Genomic DNA, 23,585 nt, shown 5'->3' with positions numbered 1-23,585 from the left:
AGAGTTTGACAGCTCCAGTCACCATCCTCTAGAATTACATGGAAGAGTGCATTGTGAACATTCTTCACAATATCTTCTTTTGTGTTCCACAGAAGAAAGTCAGTTATACAGGTTTGGATTGACAGTAAGTTTGTTTTCATTTATGAACAAACCGTCAATCTGAAAGAGATACTGAAAAACAATCATCCTACCTATAAAAACACACTCACAACTCTCACATTGTCCCATTCCCAAAATGTCCTGCACAGGAAATGCATTAAGGAGACAGTGATGTCATGCTGTGGATCGATATGACGGAGGTCTTAATTTAATTCAGCTGGAATGGTACACGTAGCACCGAATGGCGTATTTGACTGCAGCTGCAGCGTTCCCATTATTAAAACACACACACAAACACACCGTCTCATGTGTGCTCAAAGCTGGCCGGAGTCATGTGTCTGGTGCTGTGCTTGATGATTTCAACTCTAAGGTCTTCAATAAAAGATAGCACAAAGAATGGTCACTGAAGTGTGGGTGTGTGTATTAGCATGTGGGTTTGGCGTTTCAATACACCAGAGTATTAAAAATTGCATGCAATCCAAAGCACTTTATTCCACCATCATCATAAAAGACACTGGTTATGGCAAACGCGCACTCTCTCTCTCATCCTCTCTTGCTCATCATAAGATCACCTACTTCAAATATTTATTAACATGTTTGTCACGCTAGCCAACAACCAGCATACATCTGTAAAAGAGAGACTGTGTCAAAGTAAAAAGTACGGAAAGCAAAGCCAAGTTAAAAATCATAATGTTTCTGCTTTCTATTTGAAAGAGCTTTGGTTTCAGCAGTGTTTTCGATGCGCAACATGCTGTCTATGTAAGTAGCTCACAAGCTTTTGATGCAAAGCAACTGTTTATGGAGTAGGCGTTAAATGAATAGAAAATGCAGCATGTGTTCTTGCTTTCGGCATTAAAAGATTGTGGTTTCTCTTTCATAGCCATTGGTTTCCCGATTGCTCTGTTCCAGTTGATGCATATAATACGCTTTCTCATGCCATTTACATTAGAGGAAAACCGTAGGTGGAGGGGTGGGGGGATAACTGGAAATGACCTTCATGCTGTCAGGCAGCAATAAGACAGCTGCTGTTTTCCAAGCTGCACTAGTTACAGAAAAAACAAGTCACACCACAAAATTTTGTACGGAGTTGGGAAATCAACATTATGTCGTCAGGTGTCTTGAAATCACTGTGATCAGAGCAAGACGGCGATGCATCTTTTCTACAGAAAGTACAGCAAGAATTTTACTTCTACAAAATGAAGACTAAAGAATGCGCATCAGTGTTTTTTCTTTTTTTATACAAAATTCATGAATGTGCTTTGCACTAAATTGCTGGATTATTATAGTTCAGAATATTGCATTTTGTACACGCAGCATGGCTAGTTTTCTTGTAAATGAAACCAAACTAGAGAACTCTGGGATCATGAAAATCCTGAGTTTACAAATTACGCCGTTCATTTGCTTTTAACTTGATCTTTTTGACATGACGTGAACGCACCATTAAACCAGCTTAAGCTTGCAGGTCTGGAGACTGGCTAGTTAGTGACCAAAACACCTCTTAAACCAGCAAACAAGATATAAAAGCATAGGACCAGGATGGCATAGGACATTTTTTCAGGATGGATTCAGCCGGAGCAGTAAACATTTTTAAGAGGGGTGGCTGATGGTCTTTGTCATCGTCCTCAAAAGAGATCTCGTGCCCTGCCATTTGAAAGCACTTTCTTCAGCCAGTGGCAGGAGAAACCATGGCTGTGTCACATCATTCTCCCCTGCCCAAAAGCCAGCTCTCAACTCAACAAGCCAAGAGACATGAAAAGACCCTCTCAAAAGAACAGGGTTACAGTCCAGAGCGTCAGAACCTGCTAGAGGTCTTCATTGACCATTGCAGCAGACAACAACAATGACTGTCTGTGACTCCAAAACACCCTCCCCCTTTCTTTTACGGCCTCCACATTTGCGTAGTCCATGTCCCCCAGAGCGTGCACACACACACACACACACACACACCTGTAGTAACAAAGACTTGCTTTTCTCATGGCCCCCACATTTGATTGCATCTCTCAATAGCCTGGTTATACCAGCAGCCAAATACCCACCTCCAAATTGTACATTCACACACACACACACACACACACACACACACACACACAGACAGACACACAAACAGCCGTCTGATAACCCGGCACAGCTGGCACTCTGGTAAAAAATCCACAGGCATGTGAGACGCTTCCCACCAAAATCATATTGTGACTAACACACAAAAAACTGAGAGCAGAACAGCCTACTATCATCAGATTAGCATTTGGGATCAGGAATTATTCATGAAACGGGATGAAAAAAGAGAAACACAGAGGCAGAAAGCTAATAGCTAACAGCTAACCATGCTAGTTCTTGTCTCACTTAAGGACACAGTAAATTTGAAGATTTTGACAAAAACTTCTCTACAAAGTGTATAGAAAAAGTCAAGCTCGTTTGCAAGGGGAACTAAGTCATAAAGCAGATACTTTCAGGTCCTTGTTTGTCGTTACAACATTCACGTGAAGAAACACAAACCTTAGCCTTAGCATAACAAAAAACGTAGAAACCTGAGATCTAGGGGAGTGAACATGCACATTAACTGACATTTGTTATCTTTCCTTGTCATCCCAAACCCTGTGTTAGCTGACTTGCGTTAATGCAAAGTTTGTTTTGGCTGATGATATCATCTCTGTTTGCATCTAGGTCAAGACCTGCAACACAGAGTTGAAAAAAAGCCTGAGGGCTTCAACCACAACCCTGTTCCAAACACACCCACTCGTACGGCTTTCTACAGCCCTACAGAATAAACAACATAATAATAACAACTCCATAAGAGGCAGAAAACTTTCAATTACTGAGCCCACACAGGCCTCGTCTTAAAGCAGAAAATGCAGTTATTTGTTTGGTGCATAAGTCACATATGGCCCATATTGAGCACATCAAAGGCTCATCCCTGCTTAAACCATCCTAAACTAACCAGTTTGTTAGTCTTATCTAGTTGTAGATGGTAAAAGCTGGTCTAAATATCGTAAAAGTGCCCCCAAAACACGTTTAGGCTGGTTTAGATTTTTATTTCCAAAACATAGTTTTTCTGGGCATTAGTTTTTCTTTTTTTCCCCATGCACGTCCATACGATAAGTATAGCACTACCAGGATGTCAGGTCATACAACAGGTCTTTTGCAAAAACAAGCCCCTAAGGACAAACACCACTATGTAAAGACTGCACATCTGTTGCGAGTGTGACACATTTTCCAGATTTTATTTTTGACACAAAAAGCTGCCTGAAAACATCATCAGATAATTGATAGCCGAGCTGTCTACGTTTCTTGTGTTGCCTGGACACTGTGGGGTGTGGTGGCCCTGTGTGTGCTTGTACATCACAACCCAGAGGGATGAACAGGGCTGATAAATGGGTTTGCGTAGCTCAAACAGTTCTGCACAATACAAGCAATGCAAAAAATTACAGGATGAAGATATGCGTTTTTTTCTATGGGTATTTTCAGGGTGTTAGAGCTGCTGAATTAAGGTCTTGTTGATTTGTTGCAGACCTGACGGCTCTTTGCTTTCTGTGGAAAATGTAAAGTTTCAGAGGTCTGTTGAACGCACCGGCCTTCCTCCGTTGTGGGCTGGTTGCCATTTAAAGTGGTGGTGAGGTGAGAAGACTCTGAAGGTATTTTGAAGATGAAAATATCCACCCCCGAGTGTGAGTCATTTCAGATGTGTGACAGACAGCTGGAACGAGCAGCTGTTCTTCCAAGAGCTCTGCTAACTTATTTATGTGGCTGTGCACACACACATATACTAGCTCCATTCTACTGTGGAGCTACAGTTTTGTTTTGTTGCAAAGTGTCAACTTGCAATTTGTTACCTTTAAAGAGCTACTGCTTTGATTTAATCCATAAAATGTAGTTTTGTGGTTATAAATGAATGCATTAATTTTGCTTTTTTTATGTTATTAATTTTTTATTAATTTTTTTAAGTATAGAGATCTCATGCCTCAGAGTCGGATGTTTATTATTACATGTCTTGCATTTAAAAATCAGACATATAACCTAAGCTGAAGTAGCCTAAATTCACAGAAATATATTGTGAACAATATACCCAAATAACTATATACATCTGAATTCAAAATGATGAAATTAACGTAACACTTGTTTTCTATTACTGTAGCTGTTCAATATGTTACTCCTTTAATTAAAGGACATGTAAAATTACATTTGAACAATTTATTTTAATTTACTCACTCAGCTCTAGATTATAATATAGATTAAATTAAATTAAACATAAAAATTAAATTTAAATTTATGCATTTAGCAGACGCTTTTATCCAAAGTGACTTACAGTGCATTCAGGTTATCAATTTTTACATATCATGTGTTCCCAGGGAATCGAACTTATCAGACATTTACAAGTCATAAATATGACTTCACTCAGTCATGCATGTGCTTTGAACTCATATTATGATATTTCCAACTACACTTGAATGGCATAAGTTTTGAACCTATAAAAGTTTTGAAAACCACACAGAGGTTTGCTATTGGTCAGTGCTGCAAATTTGCTTGTCAAATTTATCTACTTAAACACAAAATTCATACAGGATAATTTCTTTGCCACCACAAATCCATCCAATCCAATGTTAATTGTGACCATTCTTGTGACCGAAACTACTATATTTAATTCACAACAATTTGCAGAAAAACCATAAATGTGACTACACCTTAAGACAGCATTCTAACTAAAATTTCATCAAAGGTGATGGTCTGGATTGCTCTACATAGGCAGCAACTCTGCATGGTACACAATTAGCCCACATAAAACATCATTTAGTAGAGTTTGCCATTAGCATGTTGCTAAGCTAACAGTGTGATACTCTAACATGCATTTAAAATGCATTTCACACAGGATTATTTAGTAAAATTGTTAAACTTTTATTAGACTGAACAATTTTAAATCTATATACATTTGAATGGGATTGGGACATTATCATCCACTAGAATGAATGAACTATTTCAGAGTTGGTTGCAAAGGATACATTAGATGTTGGGGCCTTTCACACAGAACTGCACTGGTTTTCAATTGTTTTTCTACATGAACATAAGCTAAACTGATGCTTTTGGCCTTTATGCTGTTTTGCAGTGTTTTGAGCATGACACATGACGTTCTGCTAAGTAAAGTTGTTTTTAAAAATACATGTCTCAAGTCTTGTCTTAAATTTTTCATTGCAAAATCTATGTAAATGGTTAAATGTGTAAATTATGAGAAATTACATCACCACTCTAAGCAAACACAGTGGTTGTGTATGTTCCTCACAGGTCTATATGCAAACATACATTTGGATTTTAAAGCTGTCTCCTTTCCTTCTGGTCTCTCTTGGTTCTTGTACCACTGCTGTTTTTTGAGCGCATCTCCCTGACTTTAAATAAGTTTGAGGTTAGTGGTCCAACTGGACAGAGGCACTTTCAGAGCCCTGTAAAATGACATTTGACCTTCTGCAATGCCGATAATGCAGAGACTCGATCCCACGATGGTTATCTGGTAATTACCATTTCACAGTACTTGTATGTATGTGGAAAAAAATGTATGGTGGAAAAACACATTCAGCAAAAAACTAGTAAAAGTTTCCTTTAAAAATACTTCTGGCAGGCACATTCATAATCGTTGAACTCCGCATCACACAGATTCAGGTCTAGAGATTTTGGGGCTTTTATATCACATTTCACAATGTGCAATGAGGCAACCATGCACACTTGTAATAAATTATTGTTGTTAATAGGGTGGGAGTAGTTTGTGGTTAAAACCATCTAAGTATTTATAGTCACACCTATTTTCTCACATAGTTATTACTGCTAGAAAGAACTGTACTTTACTTTACTTACTGGATGGATCCTGCTCAAACTTGACACCCTTCTGTTGTGCATCAGCACTCAGACACGCTGTGAACACACCTGTCATGACTGCTCTAAAACAGAGAAAATAAATGTAAGTGAATCAGCACGAAGGCAAGAAAAAGCATAAACACATCCTCACATGCAAGCAAGCAGACCTGCTGGAACGCCGACATGCCCTCTTAGCCCCAGACGCTTCCAGGAAAACAGCACTTCCGGGCTTTGTTGCTACATCACTTAGATGGTCTATAGCCTCTCCCTAAACTGGCCCCAAAACAATTACAATACAGACGGGCACGCACATACTGGTCTACAAGCTGTATTTATTTTATGCAACTCTTTGCTTAATGGGTGCAGAAGGTATTCTGTAGAAACAATACAATTGAAATGTACAAAATATACAGTTTAATAAAATGTGAGTATTAAAAACATTTAAGTTACTTATACAAAAGGAAAATATATCATTCATACAAACTTCTTTCATAACATATAGACAATCTGTCTGTGTCGCCATTTCACTCCAGGGCTCAATACGATAAGATCAGAGATAAAAGATGAATGCAGGAGCTAATACTCATCAGCCGTACATGAAAAAGTGGCTTAGAGACGGGATGGCATCGATTTGTTTTTCAGGTTATGCAATATCACTGTGTGGCCGCCGATCAGTTTCTTGGGCCTTTGTGGAGAATTTAGCACATTTTCTGCCTTTTTTTTTTTATATTAAGTGTTTATATATACACATTCAAACTAAATATTAAGGCTGTGTGTTTATAAATACACATACATATATACATACATGGCAGTGGCCAAATTTTTTTTGTTATGACATTTAATGATAGCATACCTTTCTTCTGCATACACCATACACACAACAAAGTCCATCTGTAAAGTCAACTGCAGTCCAGTAAACAGCTCTTACACAACAGATTTAATGCTTCAGTCACCATAGTGATGTACAATCCGCAGAAGTTGTTAATGGCTGCAGTAAGGGTGGGGATGGGTGGGTACAGTTAATAACCGGGGAATGGTTTACATCACTTACAAAAGCCTATACAAACATCCCAAACTGATATAAAAGGTGGTCCTTTTTTATTCCTCCTTTCTTTGTCTATCTCCCTGCACCTGGTGTGCCGAATATAATGCTGCTATGACATGGGACACGAAAGTCACCATCAGCATCAGATGCCCATATGTTTGTTATTGTTCACTGGCCCTACAAAAGCCTCCTGCAATGATTGATTGGATAATAAAATAAAGACAGCTATTCTCAGATGTCTTGTTTTCAAGGTCAACAAAAATAAAACTAGGTTGCTCAAAGTCTTAGCGGTAGCTTGTATTTCTCTCCACATGGCCAACTGGATCAAACATTAAAGGATGAAAAAAAAAACCCCGCTAAGAAAGCACTGTGGTACGAAGGTATCTGTTACTTGAACAGCAGCCATACCAGTATGATATGGGCACAAACACAATGAAACGGAATGTGCAGTTGTTTTTCAGCTGGTTTCGACAGCGCCAAACTATTCCTGTAAATTTCTGTGTGATGCAGCATGGTTTGTGCCAAAGCCCTGAGAAAGAGATGAGCTCAGAGGCTTTGTGTGCATGAACGATTAACATCGGTTCTGGATAATTTACACGTGATAAACAACTCTAATGTGAACCAGTCCGGCCCATTGCTGTGGTTCTGAAACTCTCACGCATACATCACCATACACACTGCTACATAAATCTCTAAGCACCTCGTCCCTTGCATTACATAACACACTCAGGGACACAGACTAATTTAAGATCAAGAAAATGCAGATTTCACGTCGCATACGGCTGTTAGTCTGAGATGAACTGTTTAAATTGCCAGTGAATATGGAATCAATTCCACACTGAATGTATTGGAGAGAAGACTGCAGAACATGGAAACAACTCACCATACAGACAGTGATATGCAGAGAAAGCTGAAAGAACTTGTTTACCTCACACTTTCTCCACAAAGCATAGCACTGTTAGGGGGCCCGAAGGGGCCTTTATGGAGGCATCATTTCCCAAAAGCTATAATTATCCTTCTACTGCAGCAAATGATGAAAGAGAACAAGGAGAGGAAGACAGAGCAATACTTCAATGAATAAGAAATGGAGGCCTACAATGACAAACAAGGCATTCTGGAAAAACTACTACAGTGTTAGCATGTTAGCCAAAATAGAATTTTTGTTGTTTTATGTAAACATAATCAATTAGTTTCTTTTTAACATGTGAAAACATAATGAGACTTGTCAGCCTTCTCGGTGTGTTCGAGTTTAACATTGCTAATATTGCTAACAGGCACTAATAGTAGTTGACTTTAAGGTTCACAGAACTCTGAAAACGTCTCGTTTGAAAACGAAACATGTCGTTTTCCATGTTGAAACAATTAAACAGTCTCGCCAGGCCATAGGTCAAACTGCGCCAAAGCATATTCCAACCTGCCCCAATATTGTCTTTAGTCTGGGTCTGCAAATCTATACAGAGGTTTAAACTTGTTCACTTCCACCCTACAAACACAAGAATGATGGCAGCCATCAATGTGAACATAAATCAGATTTAAACCATAATGCAGTATTTACAAATAACAACACAGTCTCACTGAATAAAGTGAGAAACAGACTGCTGTAAAAGGTAAAAAAAAACAAAAAAAAACAAAGAGAGAGAGCGAGAGCGAGACAGAGGATTGCTCTGTTTATATCACATGAGTATGTAAGCGGGAGTGTTGTCATGTTCAGAATGGAATGTTTATTTACTACTCACTGCATACTAGGCAGTATATAATGGATTTTGTGTTGTTGTACATACCTCATTACTTGAGATCTAGTATTCAGTACAGTGTGATCTGCTGCATACTACATATTTAAGCAAATAGGGTCATCTGGGTTTACTTAAATTTGCATACTGTGCACACAATACTTACTATACACTGTAGTAGTAAGAATAGTATGCTATTCTGAACATAGCAAATAAGACTGAAAACAAAAGGACAAGTCAAGTGCATAGTATTAGTAGGGCTTCCATTCACATATGTTTATGCAAATTTTGATGCTACAAAAAAATAGTGGATGGATGGGCATAAAAATAGGCATGCACGTACAATACAATGTAACTAGCTGCATATTTGGATAGAAATAAGGGTATTCTGCGCATACATTAAATTTGCATACTAGGCACACAATACATTCTATATACTGCAGGTGTTTTAAGCTTAGTATGCTAATCTGAATTTGGCAAATAAGACAGCATAAGTCAGGTTTCCATTCATATGTTTGTATGCAAATTTGGATTTTGCATAAAAATGCTGGATGGATTAAATTTCCAAAATGTGCATAATTTATTCAGTAAGATTATATATGTATTGTGTATGTATGCATACAGTGTATATATATATATATATATATATATATATATATATATATATAGCATTTAATATAACCTATAGAGATACATGTCACAGAAATATGGCAAGATTAGTTCACTGCAACATGAAGTGTTTTCTTTTTTTTTTTTTGCACACTTAATACTCTAAAAAGCAATAGATTTTAAAAAGGAGCCATATTGGCTTCTCCAGCAACTACAGCTTCCTTCTTCATTTTGTATCAGTTTCCCCTGAATTGAAGATCTTGTTGAAATATTTAACATTTTGGAAATATTCATAAACTATCTGTATTATTAATATAAACATAGCATACTATTATATACGTTATATCTTGGTAAATGTTGTAGCTCATCTATGCTGCATACAGAAAATGTGCATACTTTTGTGCATTATAAATGCTATATATCCAGAATAGTAAGCTATTCCAAACATAGAACACAACTAAAACTAACTGCAGGGCCACTGGCATGTTGATATTGAGTGGGGGAGTTAGGAGGATGTTTAGGAAAAAAATAGTTTAACATGAAGGGGTGGGATCACATGTAGAAGAAATGATAGGGTGCAGAAACCTCTGAATTCTGTCCCAGGCATGAGAAAACATTCACTCCGTTGGCTGTTTGAGCCTCTTTTACATTCTGCATGAGTCTCTGCCATAGATTTCTGCAGATCCCCATAAACTAGCAATCCAGTTGTTTTCAATTTACTAGTTGTTATGAGAAGATGTTTATCGGTGGGATTAAAACAACAGCGCAGGACTGGCACAATCAGACACAAATCTTATCACAACCCTATTGCTGCTTACAGAGTTTATTTCCTGGTTGGAAAATATGATATTTGTCGCATCCCATCATGCACTGCAGATTGCAACAATGCAAGACTCCCTGTAAATGTGTTCGACTGGATTTCTAAAGGGGATTTCCTTCTATGTTATGCTGAGAATTATTTATGCACTATTTTGCACACAGCTTTTCCCTCCTAAGGATTTTTTTTTTTGAGAATGTCAAATGATGAGAAAAGAGAAGTAAATACAAAATAGTACAATGGTAAAAGCCAACATGAATTATCTCTAAATGCTGACAATAGGAGATCCAAGTAATCTTAATTCATCATCCAAAGTGAATTTTTTTTTTACAGCAAAATAACATCTCTAAATATTACAACAATACTCGTCATACAAGTCTGTCACCAGTCCAACCCACAACACAAAGTCCTTTTCATGGAAAATAATTCTGAAATATCCCTTATTACACAGAAGCAAGCCACAAAAAGTTGTTATGATAGGAAACATGCATAAAACATTGCCACAGTTTTGGCAAGACTATGGGCACAGTGTTTAGGACTTTAATGCAAAACTATGACACCACACTCAGATCAGGGTGCACATACGCAAATGTTCATTTTGCTGTTTTGCCGACACAAACAGTCAGTTTGCAGTTTTTGCAAGTCAAATGCTATGCATGCATTAGCCTAATAACAAAAACCAGTGCGAACCATTATTCATTTTTCAGTCAAAAACAAGCGAAAGAAAACCATGGCAATTCACAGTCAGACAGAACACTGATGGGGTCTGCTGCATGTAAGCTGATTTATTAGTCTACTGATCTGACTGGAAAGACATGATTGCTTATGAATGTACATCAATTAAAAAAAATAAAAAATACAAAAATGTAATTGCTAATAATTTAAGGAGTAATTAAAAAGTCTATTGAATTACATTGTCAATATAAATGCTTGAAACAGTGGCAGGAGTGTCTTAAGAGGACAGGCAGGCATTACAACAACGACCCATTTTCATACAACTGTTGTACAAGATGACTAAATAAATTAAAAATCTCGAGACACGGTCACCAGTCCTTTTGTTCTCAAGCTACACCTAGTTTCTCCCAGGAAAGACATTGTGGCAGAGGACAAATCACCAGCATTAAGTTTAAAGGCAGGACACGACTCAAACATTTAACAGCTTGTGTGAATACACCCTTTAGCTGCTGTCTCCCACAGATAAATGGCTTCCAGGTATTATTTTGAGGGCATTTGCAAACCATGCAGACCACTGTTGGTAATTTAATTGTCTTTTAGTTAGGCTATGCCAGTAATCTCAGGGATATAACACAGGATATGGTGTCTTCCCAAACCAACGCTTTCTCTGAATATGACTCATGATCTCAATATTATTATGAACTCAAAAGCAGAAAAGCCTCATGATGAACCTTGAAAAAGAGAACTGGGAATTTTATACTTAGTATTTACACCCCAAGACTGTGTTCCCCATAAGAGCTAAAAGCAAAGTGACAACATGTTTGTTAAGAACAGTTTGTTCAATGGACACAATAAACAGTATAGTCTGATTTTTCAAAGTTCAGCAAAAAAAGACCATGGCATGCAAGAAGACAGCTGACCATCCCAGCCATCCTGGGATATTTGCAGAAAACAGGAGGTGGTGTATATATGTATTGTACATGACCTAATAAAGGGGGGTAAACTAGGTTTAATAAGGGGAGGGCAATATATGAACAAATCTGAGCAAGTCAGATGCAGACAGACTTGCCCTACAGACCAGCAGGAGGTTACAATTCATTCTTCCAGATTTTTTATTTGCTTCCAAGATGTTGAACTGGTCAGATTGAATCCTTCTAGATCAGCTCAACTGAGGTGACAAAACAGTCCACAAAGAAACATATGTTTGCAAAAGACCAATATACAGAGAGAGGTCAACATATTAACCAAAGTTGATACTTCCATACTATTGAAGTCGATGCCTACCTTTAACATTCTTCAAAACAACATATTTTGTGTGGAACAGTAGAAAGAAACTCGCCCAGATTTTGGAACAACTTTGGGGTGAGTGACGTAGACTAACTTAAATGACAGAATTTTCGAAGAACTGTTCCTTTAAAAGCTATCGGGAAATAGCATTATTTCCTGGCATTCACAGAAAGCCAAATGAACAAACACTCTCGGGTGTTAAAGATGAGCAGTGGAAAATAAACATTTGTGCATTGTGACATTAATCGCCACTGGCAGGCCTTCTTATGTTAGCTTACGTGATCCGAGTAGAAGCCCTCGCGGGACACGCGGGAAATCCTGCTGAACGAAGAATGTGTCCGTGTTTCCATTACGCTGCGTAGCCTGAAGTGATCAATGAGTAGGACAACAGCGGCCTCTTGTGTTCATCTCAAAACACTTTAAAACGACTTGTTCAAAGAGACTATGCAATGTCCTCTCGATTAAATTGAAAATAACAGATTTTTTTACATGTCAAGGTGACACAAATATCATTGCTTCTTTATAACTTGTATATCGCAGACAATACATTTTAAACGAAGTCTTTCATAAAAACAGGAGTTACAAGTTTAAATGCAAGATTAATAAATCTGTTTTTACTGTATTTCTACTAAAGCGGTAAGTGTATAATATAATTGCAATTTTATCAAAACGTGAAAATATTTTGCATTTAGGAATGATAGGTCTATTATAAAATTTTTAAATGTAAAATCTATACCAATTTTTTTATAGGCACAAAAAACACTTACAGATCAGTTACAAATTCCTTGAAATGTGATGAGAAATCGATTTTTTTGTTGTTTATATAATTTGACAACTAATATCAAATTGACATTAAAACAACAAAAAAGATTACCACCTTACCTGAAGAGTGTGAAGATAGTTCAAGAAACACCCATAAAGACCCACGAACCAACATGTTCTCTTCAAAATTAACATTTTTATCAGACACCTAGGCTTCTTCGTAGGGGTTTCTGTAGGCTACATGTACTGTACTTCTGAATGGGCTGAGATCTAGCTGGTTTGACATTATCAAGTATTTATGGTGTAAATTATGTAGAGAGAATTCACTATATAGATGTCGTTAGCTCATGTTTAACAAATCTGACTTTTAGAGACTTTTAAGAAATGGCCTTTTTTTTACCACAATCATACACGAGCACAAACATACAACCACACACACCATAATGTAATCATGCACACAGATCCCTGCACTCATGCAGTAACATGCCTACACTTTATGACCATATATATATATATATATATATATATATGACTAACCACTGAAATCAAATCTGAAGACTAAGATTTATGTTTAGTAAATAAATAAAGTTTGACAATTTTAACTAAAACAAAATCAGGGGACTGTCTCTCGATGCTACACACACACGCACACACACACTAGACATAATATACACTTTGGTACATAACGTCCACTGGAGTGGACAGATATTTTCTGAGAATAAAAATTTTAAATGGAATCGTAGACTGTGCTTTGGGGGTTCACCACTTGACTTCCAAACATCAGTCCACTCTCATGTATGAAAGGGTTAATGCACAAACGACACAATCACAGACGTTAACTGCACATTTTTATTTCAGGCACAAGAGGGAGCAATTTAGACCTAAACGCCTTCTCTTCAAGAGATCACCACTCACAGTATATTTCACAGACATACACACAGATTAACACGCATACACCCCAAAACCCCAAGAAGGCCACTGAGTCCCTTTTTTAAAGTGCTTAACATGTCAAGTATTACCAGAAAATAAATCTTCCATTCTTGCCAAGCGATGCATGTGTTCAGCAACCCCACAAAAAAAATAGAAAGGCACCATTTTGCAAACTCCCATATGGCTGGAAAACCTCTCTCCCTTTCATCTAAAATTAGCAGATGAGCAACAGGGCCATTAACCGAACACCAGAAGATGCTTCTGGATGTTGGGATTTCAATTTAGAGCAAACTAAATGCAGCTACTTTGGGTTAGGAGTATCCAAGTACACAGTAAATACTCTCAAAACTGAAAAAGGAAATCATTTTAAATAAGTAAAAAAACTTTGTAAACTTTCACCAGCAAACATCTAACATTAGCTTTAACACTGACTATACTATTGAACATGATCTTTCCAACATGCAATTGCACCATGCTTAACCGAAAGCGCAATAAAGTGCAGAGTAACTTTCAAAAAACATCCAAAATGCCCTATTCTCCCTTTTTGTGCCCATTTAGAAATAGATATTCAGTCCTGGTACAACAGGAAACCAGAAAAGGTGCTGTACTTCCAGCTACTGCCATAGATGGCGCCACGGTGCAGTCGCAGCCACACTTGGTCACCCTGGAACAGCTGGAGGATAGCGTGATTGCTGCCGGTCTCATGGTCAGGAGCACCATCGTTGGCATAAGCAGACACCATCACCTCTTCGTTGCGCATGAGGTTGATGTACAAGGGTACGCTGATGGCTAGCTTCAGGATGTGGAAGATGAAGACGTAAGCACCGGCAGCGGGACAGGTGAAGCGCCCGGTGGTCGTGTCAAACATTTCGCCAAGGTTGGTGTGCAGCAGGTCAAAGGAGATCGGCTGATCCAGAGTGCCGGGGGCGAAGTTCGCCGTGCGGGCTGCAGAGAAGGCCACGCGGAGTTGGGTGACCGGGTACAAGTGTACGGGCATCAGAGTGTGCTGGCCCTGGGGCGTGATGGGCACTTCCATTGACGGGATGGAGTGTGTGTCACTGATTCCTGAGTCAAGGGGGTACACACCCTCCCGGTCCGGGCTGCTCACCTGAGAGGAGTCACTCCAACCTGCTAAAGAGGTGAGGAGATAGAGACAGAACACGCAGTTAAAAATTAAAATTGTCATTAAATAACTTCCTCCCATGAGAGTACCATGTCGTTCCAAATCTGTAAAAGCTTAGTTTGTCTTCAGAACAATACAAGATATTTTGGGTGAAAAAACAGAAGAATTGATGAATAAAGTCGTTACTTTATTCTTTGTGTGCAAAAAGTATTGTCCTCGCTTCATATTGTTATAGTTAAACCACTGATGGCAGATTGACCATTCTGACGAATGTCTTTCATACTTTTCTGGACTTTGACAGTGCAACTTAATTGGCAGTCTATGGGACAGTAAAAAGCCTGCCAAATCTTAAATTGTGTTCCGAAGACGAACAAAGCTTTTAAGGGTTTGCAATGACATTAAGAGCCATTCCTCATCTTAACTAGTTTTCAACAGAGAACATTCTTTTAAAAAATATCAGTATTATATATAGTTTTAAAGAATCAATGTGTATGAGTGATGGCTCATACCATTGCTCCTTTGAGTTGCTGTGCCTCCACCTCGTTTGAAGTTCTGGTGATACCCGTTTTCCTGTTGGCAAGAACAAAAAACAAAAAACCTGAAAAGCTAGTCGGTATTTAAAATGTAGACAATAACACTAACCCAAAATAATATACATTATAGTAAAACACAAAGTGAATATAACACCCATGTTTAAATCAAGTGACAAACCGTAAATCTGATCTACATAAAAAGCGCAGAACTGACCAGCTTTTCATTTAAAGCTAAATGAAAACAAAAACTCCATATAAAATGTAACCGAATACCTAAAACACTTGATAAAAAATAAATAAAAAAAACTCTTACAGTGACATTAATCAGTAAAGTAAACCAATAAATGAAGTAAAAAACTTACTCTGGACACATAGAGGGCAGATCCAGGGTCTCGGTGTGTTGTGTGGGTCTGGGATATGAAGCCTCCTCCTGGGGAACGCATATTTACTCTGTATGCCTCATAACCACCTGTCAATCAGCAAAAAAAATAAATAAAATCTACACTAATCAATGTCTCTCCAAACTGCAAAATGCAAAGATCCAATAGCACGGGTTAATACGGTTTGTGCAAGGACGACAGTACACCGTATGTTTCAGATGATCAAAAAATAAACACCACTATAACGTGATCTGCACACTATTCAAATGTAAAGGTGAAAGATTAACAGAAAGTGAAGGAGACCGAAGAAGATACCTCTGTAGCCACCAGGTGATCTGTATGAGTGACCCAAACCCCTGCCTGCACGCGTCATACCTCTCGCTGTACCGCGGGGGAAGCACGACTGACCCAGACGAGACTGTGGCTGAGTGCCTGAAAACACGTGACCACCTGCACTGACCGGACACTCCAGCTGGTACTGGCCTTCTGCAAAGACACGCAGGAATAAGAGAGAACAGGCCTTTTTACCAGAACATTATGAAACTTACCAGAAATTACTCTTAATTTCATATCACCATTCGGTGATATGAAAAACATGAGAAACTGATTATGAGTGTGAGGGGGAAGTCTTGCCTACATTTGAGGACTAAACAGAAATAAGTGACTTTAAGAATAAAAGTGGACGCAGGCGCATGTTTTACCAATCTGTTGGTCATCTTCGGGTAGGTTGAGCTCAGGAGGCGTCTGGGTGCTGGTGGTGGAGCAATTCGGGGTTTTGGCTGATGTGTAACTCAGATGCATGGACTCAGAGAAACCACTTTCATCTGACTTCATCGCTGAGCTTTCACTTATGGGCAAAGATGCCATATTAAACACCTGATGAGGAGACGGAAGTTCAGATCATGTGTTCTGCATTATGATTTAAATAAGTGGAACTGATGTTAGGGACTTTGGATGCATGAGAGCAAAACATTCTCACAGAGTGAATGTTGTGGAAGGCGTTTTCTGCGCTGATGGATCTGTGACTAGGTGGGGTGGAAAACGTCTTTGCAGACACAGTGGTTGATACTCCATTGCATAACATTTGCTTTCCTGCCTGACACACACACACACAAAAGTCAATCCCAAACACATGGTTTTAAGACGCAGGATAACAAAACAGGCATTTTCTCCAGTAATTTCACTTTCCACTTATAAATCTCACGATCACAAAACGAGCTCCATTTATGCATGCAGTTAAAAATAAACTAAATTTTTGGGTTTTTTTGTTCATCCAGTGCATACCTGTACAGTGCTCTGGTTTTCTAATGGGACTGAGATGGAGGATCCCCTGCGGTACAGTGGAGGAGAGGTGAAGCCCTCACCTTGTTTCTACAGACAACAGTTACCATTAGAGAATATTTTATATTACAAGCTTATGTGAAAGAGGCTATTTGGTAACCTGGATCACAAAAAAAAAAAAAAAAAAAAAAAGTTACATGTGGCTTCTCTTCATCCGAGGAGTTTATAGAGCGATCTCCATTCGACAGACTGCCTTTAGCCTCTCCAGACAGCAGAATCCGTAATGGAGTGCTCTACCATTAGACAGTCACAGGAAAGGGTGACCACACTGTGTTATCCATATACACAAAATAAGCTCTCATCAAGTCAAACATACTCACCTGCTGGGATGGAGGCAGAATATCTGATGGGCTTTTCATTAAGTTCCTCTGTCCTGTATGTTGAAAGAAAGAGACTGTCAGTCTCAGTTTAAAAAAATATATATATTTTTTACTTAGCCTCATCTAAGGTGTATATTCTTCATGGGAACAGATTTCAGAATTTATCATATCACTTGCTCTCCAATGGATCCTCTGCAGTAAATGGGTGCCATCAGAATGAGTCCAAACAGCTTGTGTGGATTGTGAGGTTTTTATCATCTGTTGTTTGGACTCATTCTGAAGGCTCAAACTTATTTAAATCTTGTATAGCCTCAGGATGAGGTGTTTAATAAGTTCTAATTTTATTAGAAACCATTTAAATGCCATTCTACACTTAGTGTAACATTTAATATGTAGTACTCATGTACCAAGAGGAGTAGACGAGCCTGGAGATGGACGGCATCTCTTTGTTTGACTGTTTACGGGTGATGTTTCTCCATCCAGAAGAGACTCCTGCAAACAGAAAAAAAAAAGTTCTGTAAACACTTTCTGAAAGTTCGGTTTTGACAAAAATAGGAAAATTAAATTGTACTACTACAATTCATTGTATTGTCACAATTTAAGTTTCTTTTTTTCAAAACTTTTAGAATGCATGCCTGCATGAAGCTGAAGGATCCTGAGATCTGGTCCATCAGAGACTCCAACTGCTGTTTGCGCTGAACGGGGTCTTTAGGTAATGGAGACGGAGAGCTAAAGACTTCCACTGCGACAGGCGTCTTTAAGTACACAGCAAAAAAAAAAAAAAATTACAAAATTTTTACTGCTTTGATATACTAAAGAGTTTACGATGAATGTATAACCCACCGGTTTAGAGTCCTGCTCCCCCTTGCTCTTTCTTTGACATTTCTAGAAACACACATTAATGTAAAGAGACAAAAACTGACCTAATTACATTTCAAATGGCTCCCCAGCATGAAATTTAAGTGATTTGAGATTGTAAAACTAGGGACCACAAGAGGGTGCTAGGAGTATATAAATAAGAAATTGAATGTGCAATTTATTATAAAATAATATATTGTATTATAAAATTGTAATATTGGAATGGGGGGGGGGGGGCGGAGTTGTACTTTGTATAGTGTCAGTATAAATGAAAATGGCTCTTTTAAAAAAAAAAGGTAGCTCATCATATTTGGGGGTCCTTGAAATAAAGAATAAATGAATACAATTAAAATAAAGGAAAAATTTAAACATTTTTACAAACATCTTGGGAATGACATTGAAAAATACCCCAATTTCCAATTCCGGTCTACTGAAATGGCACTTGAGGTGACATGTTAGAGACGTTTCACCTCCTTTGGGTCGACCGTAGGTCTCTTCGCAATGTCCGCAGACTTCGGAATCAATCCTGCCGCTCCTTTCCATGGCTTCTGTATGGGGGACTGAGAGGATGCAGGAGGATCAGAAAACTCCATTTCCCATGAGTCTGGCGGCTCCCTTTCCTTCATGGCTAAAAACTCCTCCTTCCAACTACGGGGCGAGGCGTTCTCATCCTGTCTGCGCTCAGTGACATCCGTTTCAGGCAGGTATCGTCTGTTAAGAAACTGTCATCATTCAGAAGTTACTGAAATGCTTGCGTTTCTCCAGAACACCGTTTATAGCACTTGATGACTTCAAGATCATGGTGTTTGAGACGTCACTTGTTCTTACCTCTTTGGAAGGCACTTCTTTTGAGCTCAGCTTCACCAGTGCTTAAATGCAGAAATATAAATTACACATTTAAGTAAACTAGCTGCTGTTTAGACAAATTTGAAGTTCTATTTGAATGAAATCTCACTGGACAGGCCACAAGGCCTAGATTGAGGGTCCGCCTTTAGGGTCTCAGTCTTCTCTTGACAGTCAACTTTAGGAAGTGGTATGTGATCAAAAAAGCCACAGTCCACTAGCCGAAGTAGCTTTTCCTTCATGTGCTTATCTGTGGAAGAATGACAGCGGTCCAATAAGTTTTTGTCTTTGTATCCCATCAGCAAGACTCAATCCCTCATCATCACCAAAATAGAAGCGGGTTCCTTTTGCTTAATTTCCCCAAAAAGGGCATACATCTAAAACATACATTTATTCTGTAATGTTTGCCCTTGAATAATAATGCATAATGTATTTGTGTAATGTATTTATAGAGCTACATCTATTATTGTTCAAGATACAACTGAAATTAAAGGGCATACATTACATAATTATAATACCTATACATTTACATGCATTTGTTATCAATAAAAAAAAATTATATAAGAACATTGCATTTTGTGTAATGCATTAGGCCAAATTGTATTTGTTTTACACCTTTCTCTTTACATGCATTTCTTAATACAAAAAAAAGGGCATATTGGATTGGTTTAATCCATTTATACATGTTTGTGCTCAATGTAAGAAATTACAAAAATACAATTATATTTAGAATTATTACTCCTACATTTGCAGCAAATGTATCTATAATTGCTATATAATGTTAACCTATATAATGATTAAAAAAAAACAACAACATCCTAGCTCTGATAACAACTGTAAAGCTAACAAATTATTTTGACAACCAAAGAAACTCACATGTCGAGCCAGCAACTGGGCTTTCGTTCCCTTCCAGAAGCTCCCCGTAAACAATAGCAGCCTGTTCCATCTGATCCTCTAAACTAGTGCATGAAACAAAAAAAATCAAGCAACACCAACAGGCTAAAAACACCAAATACAGCAATGTAAGACAACCAAAAATCACAAGCAAGCACCCATGCCAGGGGGAACATACAGTAAGCAATTATTGCAAAAATCAATCAGATCTTTTGTATCATTCCAAAGGAGTTCGTTTTGTGATCCCATTTATCCCACTTACATAATTTTGCTTAGGTGCTTAATATTTCCCCATCATGTACATAAATTACTGAAGTGCTATAACACACACAATGTAGGAAAACAGTCCCACTAATTTTAAAAGTTAGCAAAAAAAAAAAAAACACAGAATGTGTTTGACCAATCAGAAGAAAGAATTCCAGACAGCCATGTAAAATGACACTGATGAGTCCATAATAAAAAGGAAACTAAAATGTACAAACACTACAAAAACGCCGTCCTACTATGGCGCAGAAGACTGTATCAGGTGCAGCACAAACCTCATCCTATGGTTTCTTTTGCATCCCAATAATGAGGCCAGATCCAGCAAGCTCTCAATGTCCTGTGTGGACAGGTAACAGGAATGTTGTCTTGCGTTGCAGAAGTTCCTCCGGACGTCCTCTCTCTGCAGACTGTGGAGGACGTACTGCACCTGGAGTATCAAGCTCAGACGTTTCCGCTCTTCTTCAATCCTCATCAACTTCTCTTGTCGAGCAGCTTTTCGCTGAGCCTTCAATAACTATGGAGAAGATCCAGTGAAATATATAGGACTAATTTTGCACTGTACTTTATCAATGCATGATCCTTACATCTTGTGTGAGGGCACCAATGGTCTTCTGGAGCTCTTTGGCAAATGTAAGATTGTGGATCACCTCGTCATACTTCCCCACAGCTTCCTACAACATTACCACACATGCGGTCATGCTGAAACGAGCCCCATTTCCCAAGATTCGGCACATAAAATAAAAGAATGATTACCAGTTGGTCTGGATTTAGTTTGTCCCCCTTCTTCATCCTCTCACTGTAGCTCTCCAGTTTCAGCTGTACGAATAAAAAGTAGTTTTGTTTTACACACACAGACAGGAGTGAAGCACATTAGGGTTCCACCTGAACATCATAATAAAGGCACCTTCTTTTTCTCAATGTTGCGGATCTTGTGCTTGAGGCAGATGAGGCTGTCCTCAATGTATTGCTCATAACCGTAATAGGTGGTCGTGGTGGTGGGGTTAAAGGTGAGCTGGAGGGCTGTAAGCACTCTAGGGGACTCGGATTTAGGGCTGCCCTGGTCATCTTCCTTCTCCACGGTCAACTCTGATGGAGTTAGTGTCTCTATAGTCCGAGATGGTGACAGCTGAACCATGATCTTAGTCTCTCTGAAGCAGAAAGGGAAATTAACAGAAAGGTCACCATTTATTATGGAACTAAAAATGTTTATAGCCATGCTCTTAAGAAACAAAAACAAAAAACACTTTCAATACCACAGTAGTCATACAGCATCACAAACTCAAATACATGTGCAGGTATCTTTTAAAGTAATTCCACAACCAAAAGAGTCTAATAATATGGGGTCATGTGATGAAGCGACCCTCACTGGGCAATGTAGAATAAAACCAGCTAACGCTAAATTTAAGATCACATATACATACACACACATATATACATATACATATATATCTCTCAATACAAGTAAATTCTTCAGTGTCTTTTTCACTGAGATAATACTATAGATTTATTAATGGTCTATAAACATCAAGGCATTTAACATTATTTTATTTTAATCAGTTAAAGTCCTAGTAGTTTTGTTGCATGTTTGTCATTTTTATTGGGTTTGTCAGCTTTGTTGATATTGGCTAACATGTTATATTGAAAATTGTGAACTCAAGGTTTTATTTTATGCTTTTATTTTTATATAGGCCTAATTATTTCCCTAAACACTTTTCTATTTTTAAGCGATTTAAAATGAACCTTTGAGGTCTTTTTTTTATGCCTATGCTGTGCTATATAAATACTTCCTTCGCCTTTAAGCTAAAAGCATGCATAAGGCAATGGACTGTATCCTGGTTCAGTTCAGTCAATAAAACAATGACAATGGAAATAGAAGAATCTCAGCACAAAAGGGATGAACAGAAAATCTCACCACACATATAGGCTACTGTAAAGTTAGACACAAAAAGGACAGCCTAAACAGTGAATAGCTTAATTATACAAGCTAAAATCTTCCCTTGTGTCTGGACATTCGCCAGTGCTCACCATGACATGGCGTTTACATGCTGGAATACAAATGCAACATTAAAAAGCGAATTAACCCCTGAAATCACTATGCAACATTAAAACCGTAGTCGTTTATTGTCAGCCATTTACAAATGACGTCTAATGCAACTCTCTCGTTTTTAAACATCGGCTATGCATCAAGTTGATCTTCAAATGAAACTATAACAACTTGCATTTGAAAAACAGCAGTTAAAATGCAACTTTTAAAGACTTTATCCGACTCGAGTTTGATTCCTTTCAAAATAACCCTGCCCAAACAGCGTTGACGCGGTGCCACCACCCAAAAACACGCGCAGAGAACGCAAATATGTTGCTAGAGGACGAATAAAGCCACAGATGCATGTGACAACATAACACACAGGTGCACTGAGCAAAGCATCCGCAGAAACCTCACCGACCTCATGCGTCTCTGGCGGTGTGTGTGTTTGCTGCGTTTCAGATCGTTAAGATGACTTGGGTGGAAAGGCTTCTCATTTAGAGTCAAAGCAAACGAGGTAGCCTTTCGATGAGCTGGTGGAAAGACGACATAAAGCAGCGGGGAAACAGAAAGGACAGACCACAGCCGCCTCTCATCTTTTTATGCCCTCAGAGCACAGGAAACCCATCAGCTGGCGAGGCAATCATGACGTCACAGCCAAACACAGGACAGTCCCCGCGCGCAGCCTCAGCACACACACTCTCTCACGCTCTCATCTATCTGTCTAACATTTAAATTGCAAATAATATATACAAATAACTTTTCCAGAATGGGTAACAGGATTGAATAAGTAACAGGGTTGCTAATTTAGTCTGTTATTCAAGGGGCTAACAAATGTGGTACTAAATAATGGTTTTAATGGTTAGTAGTTACTGAGAATATGTAAGTGATTCAGCTTGACGTTTGCAGTTTACACTACATTTTTGTGTAAAAACTGAGAATTTAAAATTGGTAATTTTATGGTAAATAGTTTATTACAATAGTTCAAACATGTCTAATAGGCATCACAGCCAAAAAATTAATAAATAAAACCAACTTCCTGAACAAACATTTTGTATTATCTGTTAAAAAGCCATAGCTTTATATGTTGCATGCACTGCAAAAATGTATTTATGCCTTGCTATTTAGATAAATTATGTAAAATAAGAACAAATATCTGCTGATGGTGTCAGAAAATTAAACTTGTTTTCCCTTTGAATTAAATGTATTTCTCTGAG

General features: G+C 38.2%; 1 protein-coding gene across 2 annotated transcripts; it reads right to left on the bottom strand.

Moving 5' to 3' along the window:
* Positions 1 to 13,694: 13,694 nt before the first annotated feature.
* LOC113048272 (caprin-2-like) lies at positions 13,695 to 22,964 on the bottom strand. Of its 2 annotated transcripts, none has more exons than XM_026209986.1 (21): positions 22,790 to 22,964; positions 21,250 to 21,493; positions 21,099 to 21,161; positions 20,930 to 21,016; positions 20,621 to 20,859; positions 20,064 to 20,146; positions 19,300 to 19,437; positions 19,173 to 19,213; positions 18,815 to 19,066; positions 18,330 to 18,371; positions 18,122 to 18,241; positions 17,894 to 17,978; positions 17,487 to 17,539; positions 17,304 to 17,399; positions 17,110 to 17,196; positions 16,805 to 16,921; positions 16,527 to 16,701; positions 16,141 to 16,311; positions 15,808 to 15,914; positions 15,422 to 15,482; positions 13,695 to 14,920 (listed from the first exon to the last, which is right to left on the bottom strand). In XM_026209986.1, exons 1-21 carry the CDS (start codon positions 22,792 to 22,794, stop codon positions 14,358 to 14,360), a joined length of 2,829 nt encoding a protein of 942 aa, XP_026065771.1. In that variant the 5' UTR covers positions 22,795 to 22,964; the 3' UTR covers positions 13,695 to 14,357. The 2 variants fall into 2 exon arrangements, with proteins under 2 accessions (XP_026065771.1, XP_026065772.1); XM_026209987.1 differs by having other exon boundaries at positions 16,201 to 16,311; positions 22,790 to 22,963.
* Between the last annotated feature and the right edge of the window lie 621 nt (positions 22,965 to 23,585).

This window comes from Carassius auratus, chromosome 29, assembly GCF_003368295.1.
Source record: "Carassius auratus strain Wakin chromosome 29, ASM336829v1, whole genome shotgun sequence".
NCBI classification, from domain to species: domain Eukaryota; kingdom Metazoa; phylum Chordata; class Actinopteri; order Cypriniformes; family Cyprinidae; genus Carassius; species Carassius auratus.
Note: the sequence above shows the minus strand (reverse complement) of the source record. Positions and strands in the feature narration are given on the sequence as shown.

Excerpts from the sequence above, each read along its gene's own strand:
- LOC113048272 (XM_026209986.1), bottom strand. Across the intron at positions 18,242-18,329 it reads GGGAGCAGGACTCTAAACCG|ACGCCTGTCGCAGTGGAAGT; the intron begins GTGGGTTATACA and ends GTGTACTTAAAG. Across the intron at positions 16,702-16,804 it reads CCTTCCACAACATTCACTCT|GTGTTTAATATGGCATCTTT; the intron begins GTGAGAATGTTT and ends TCTCCTCATCAG.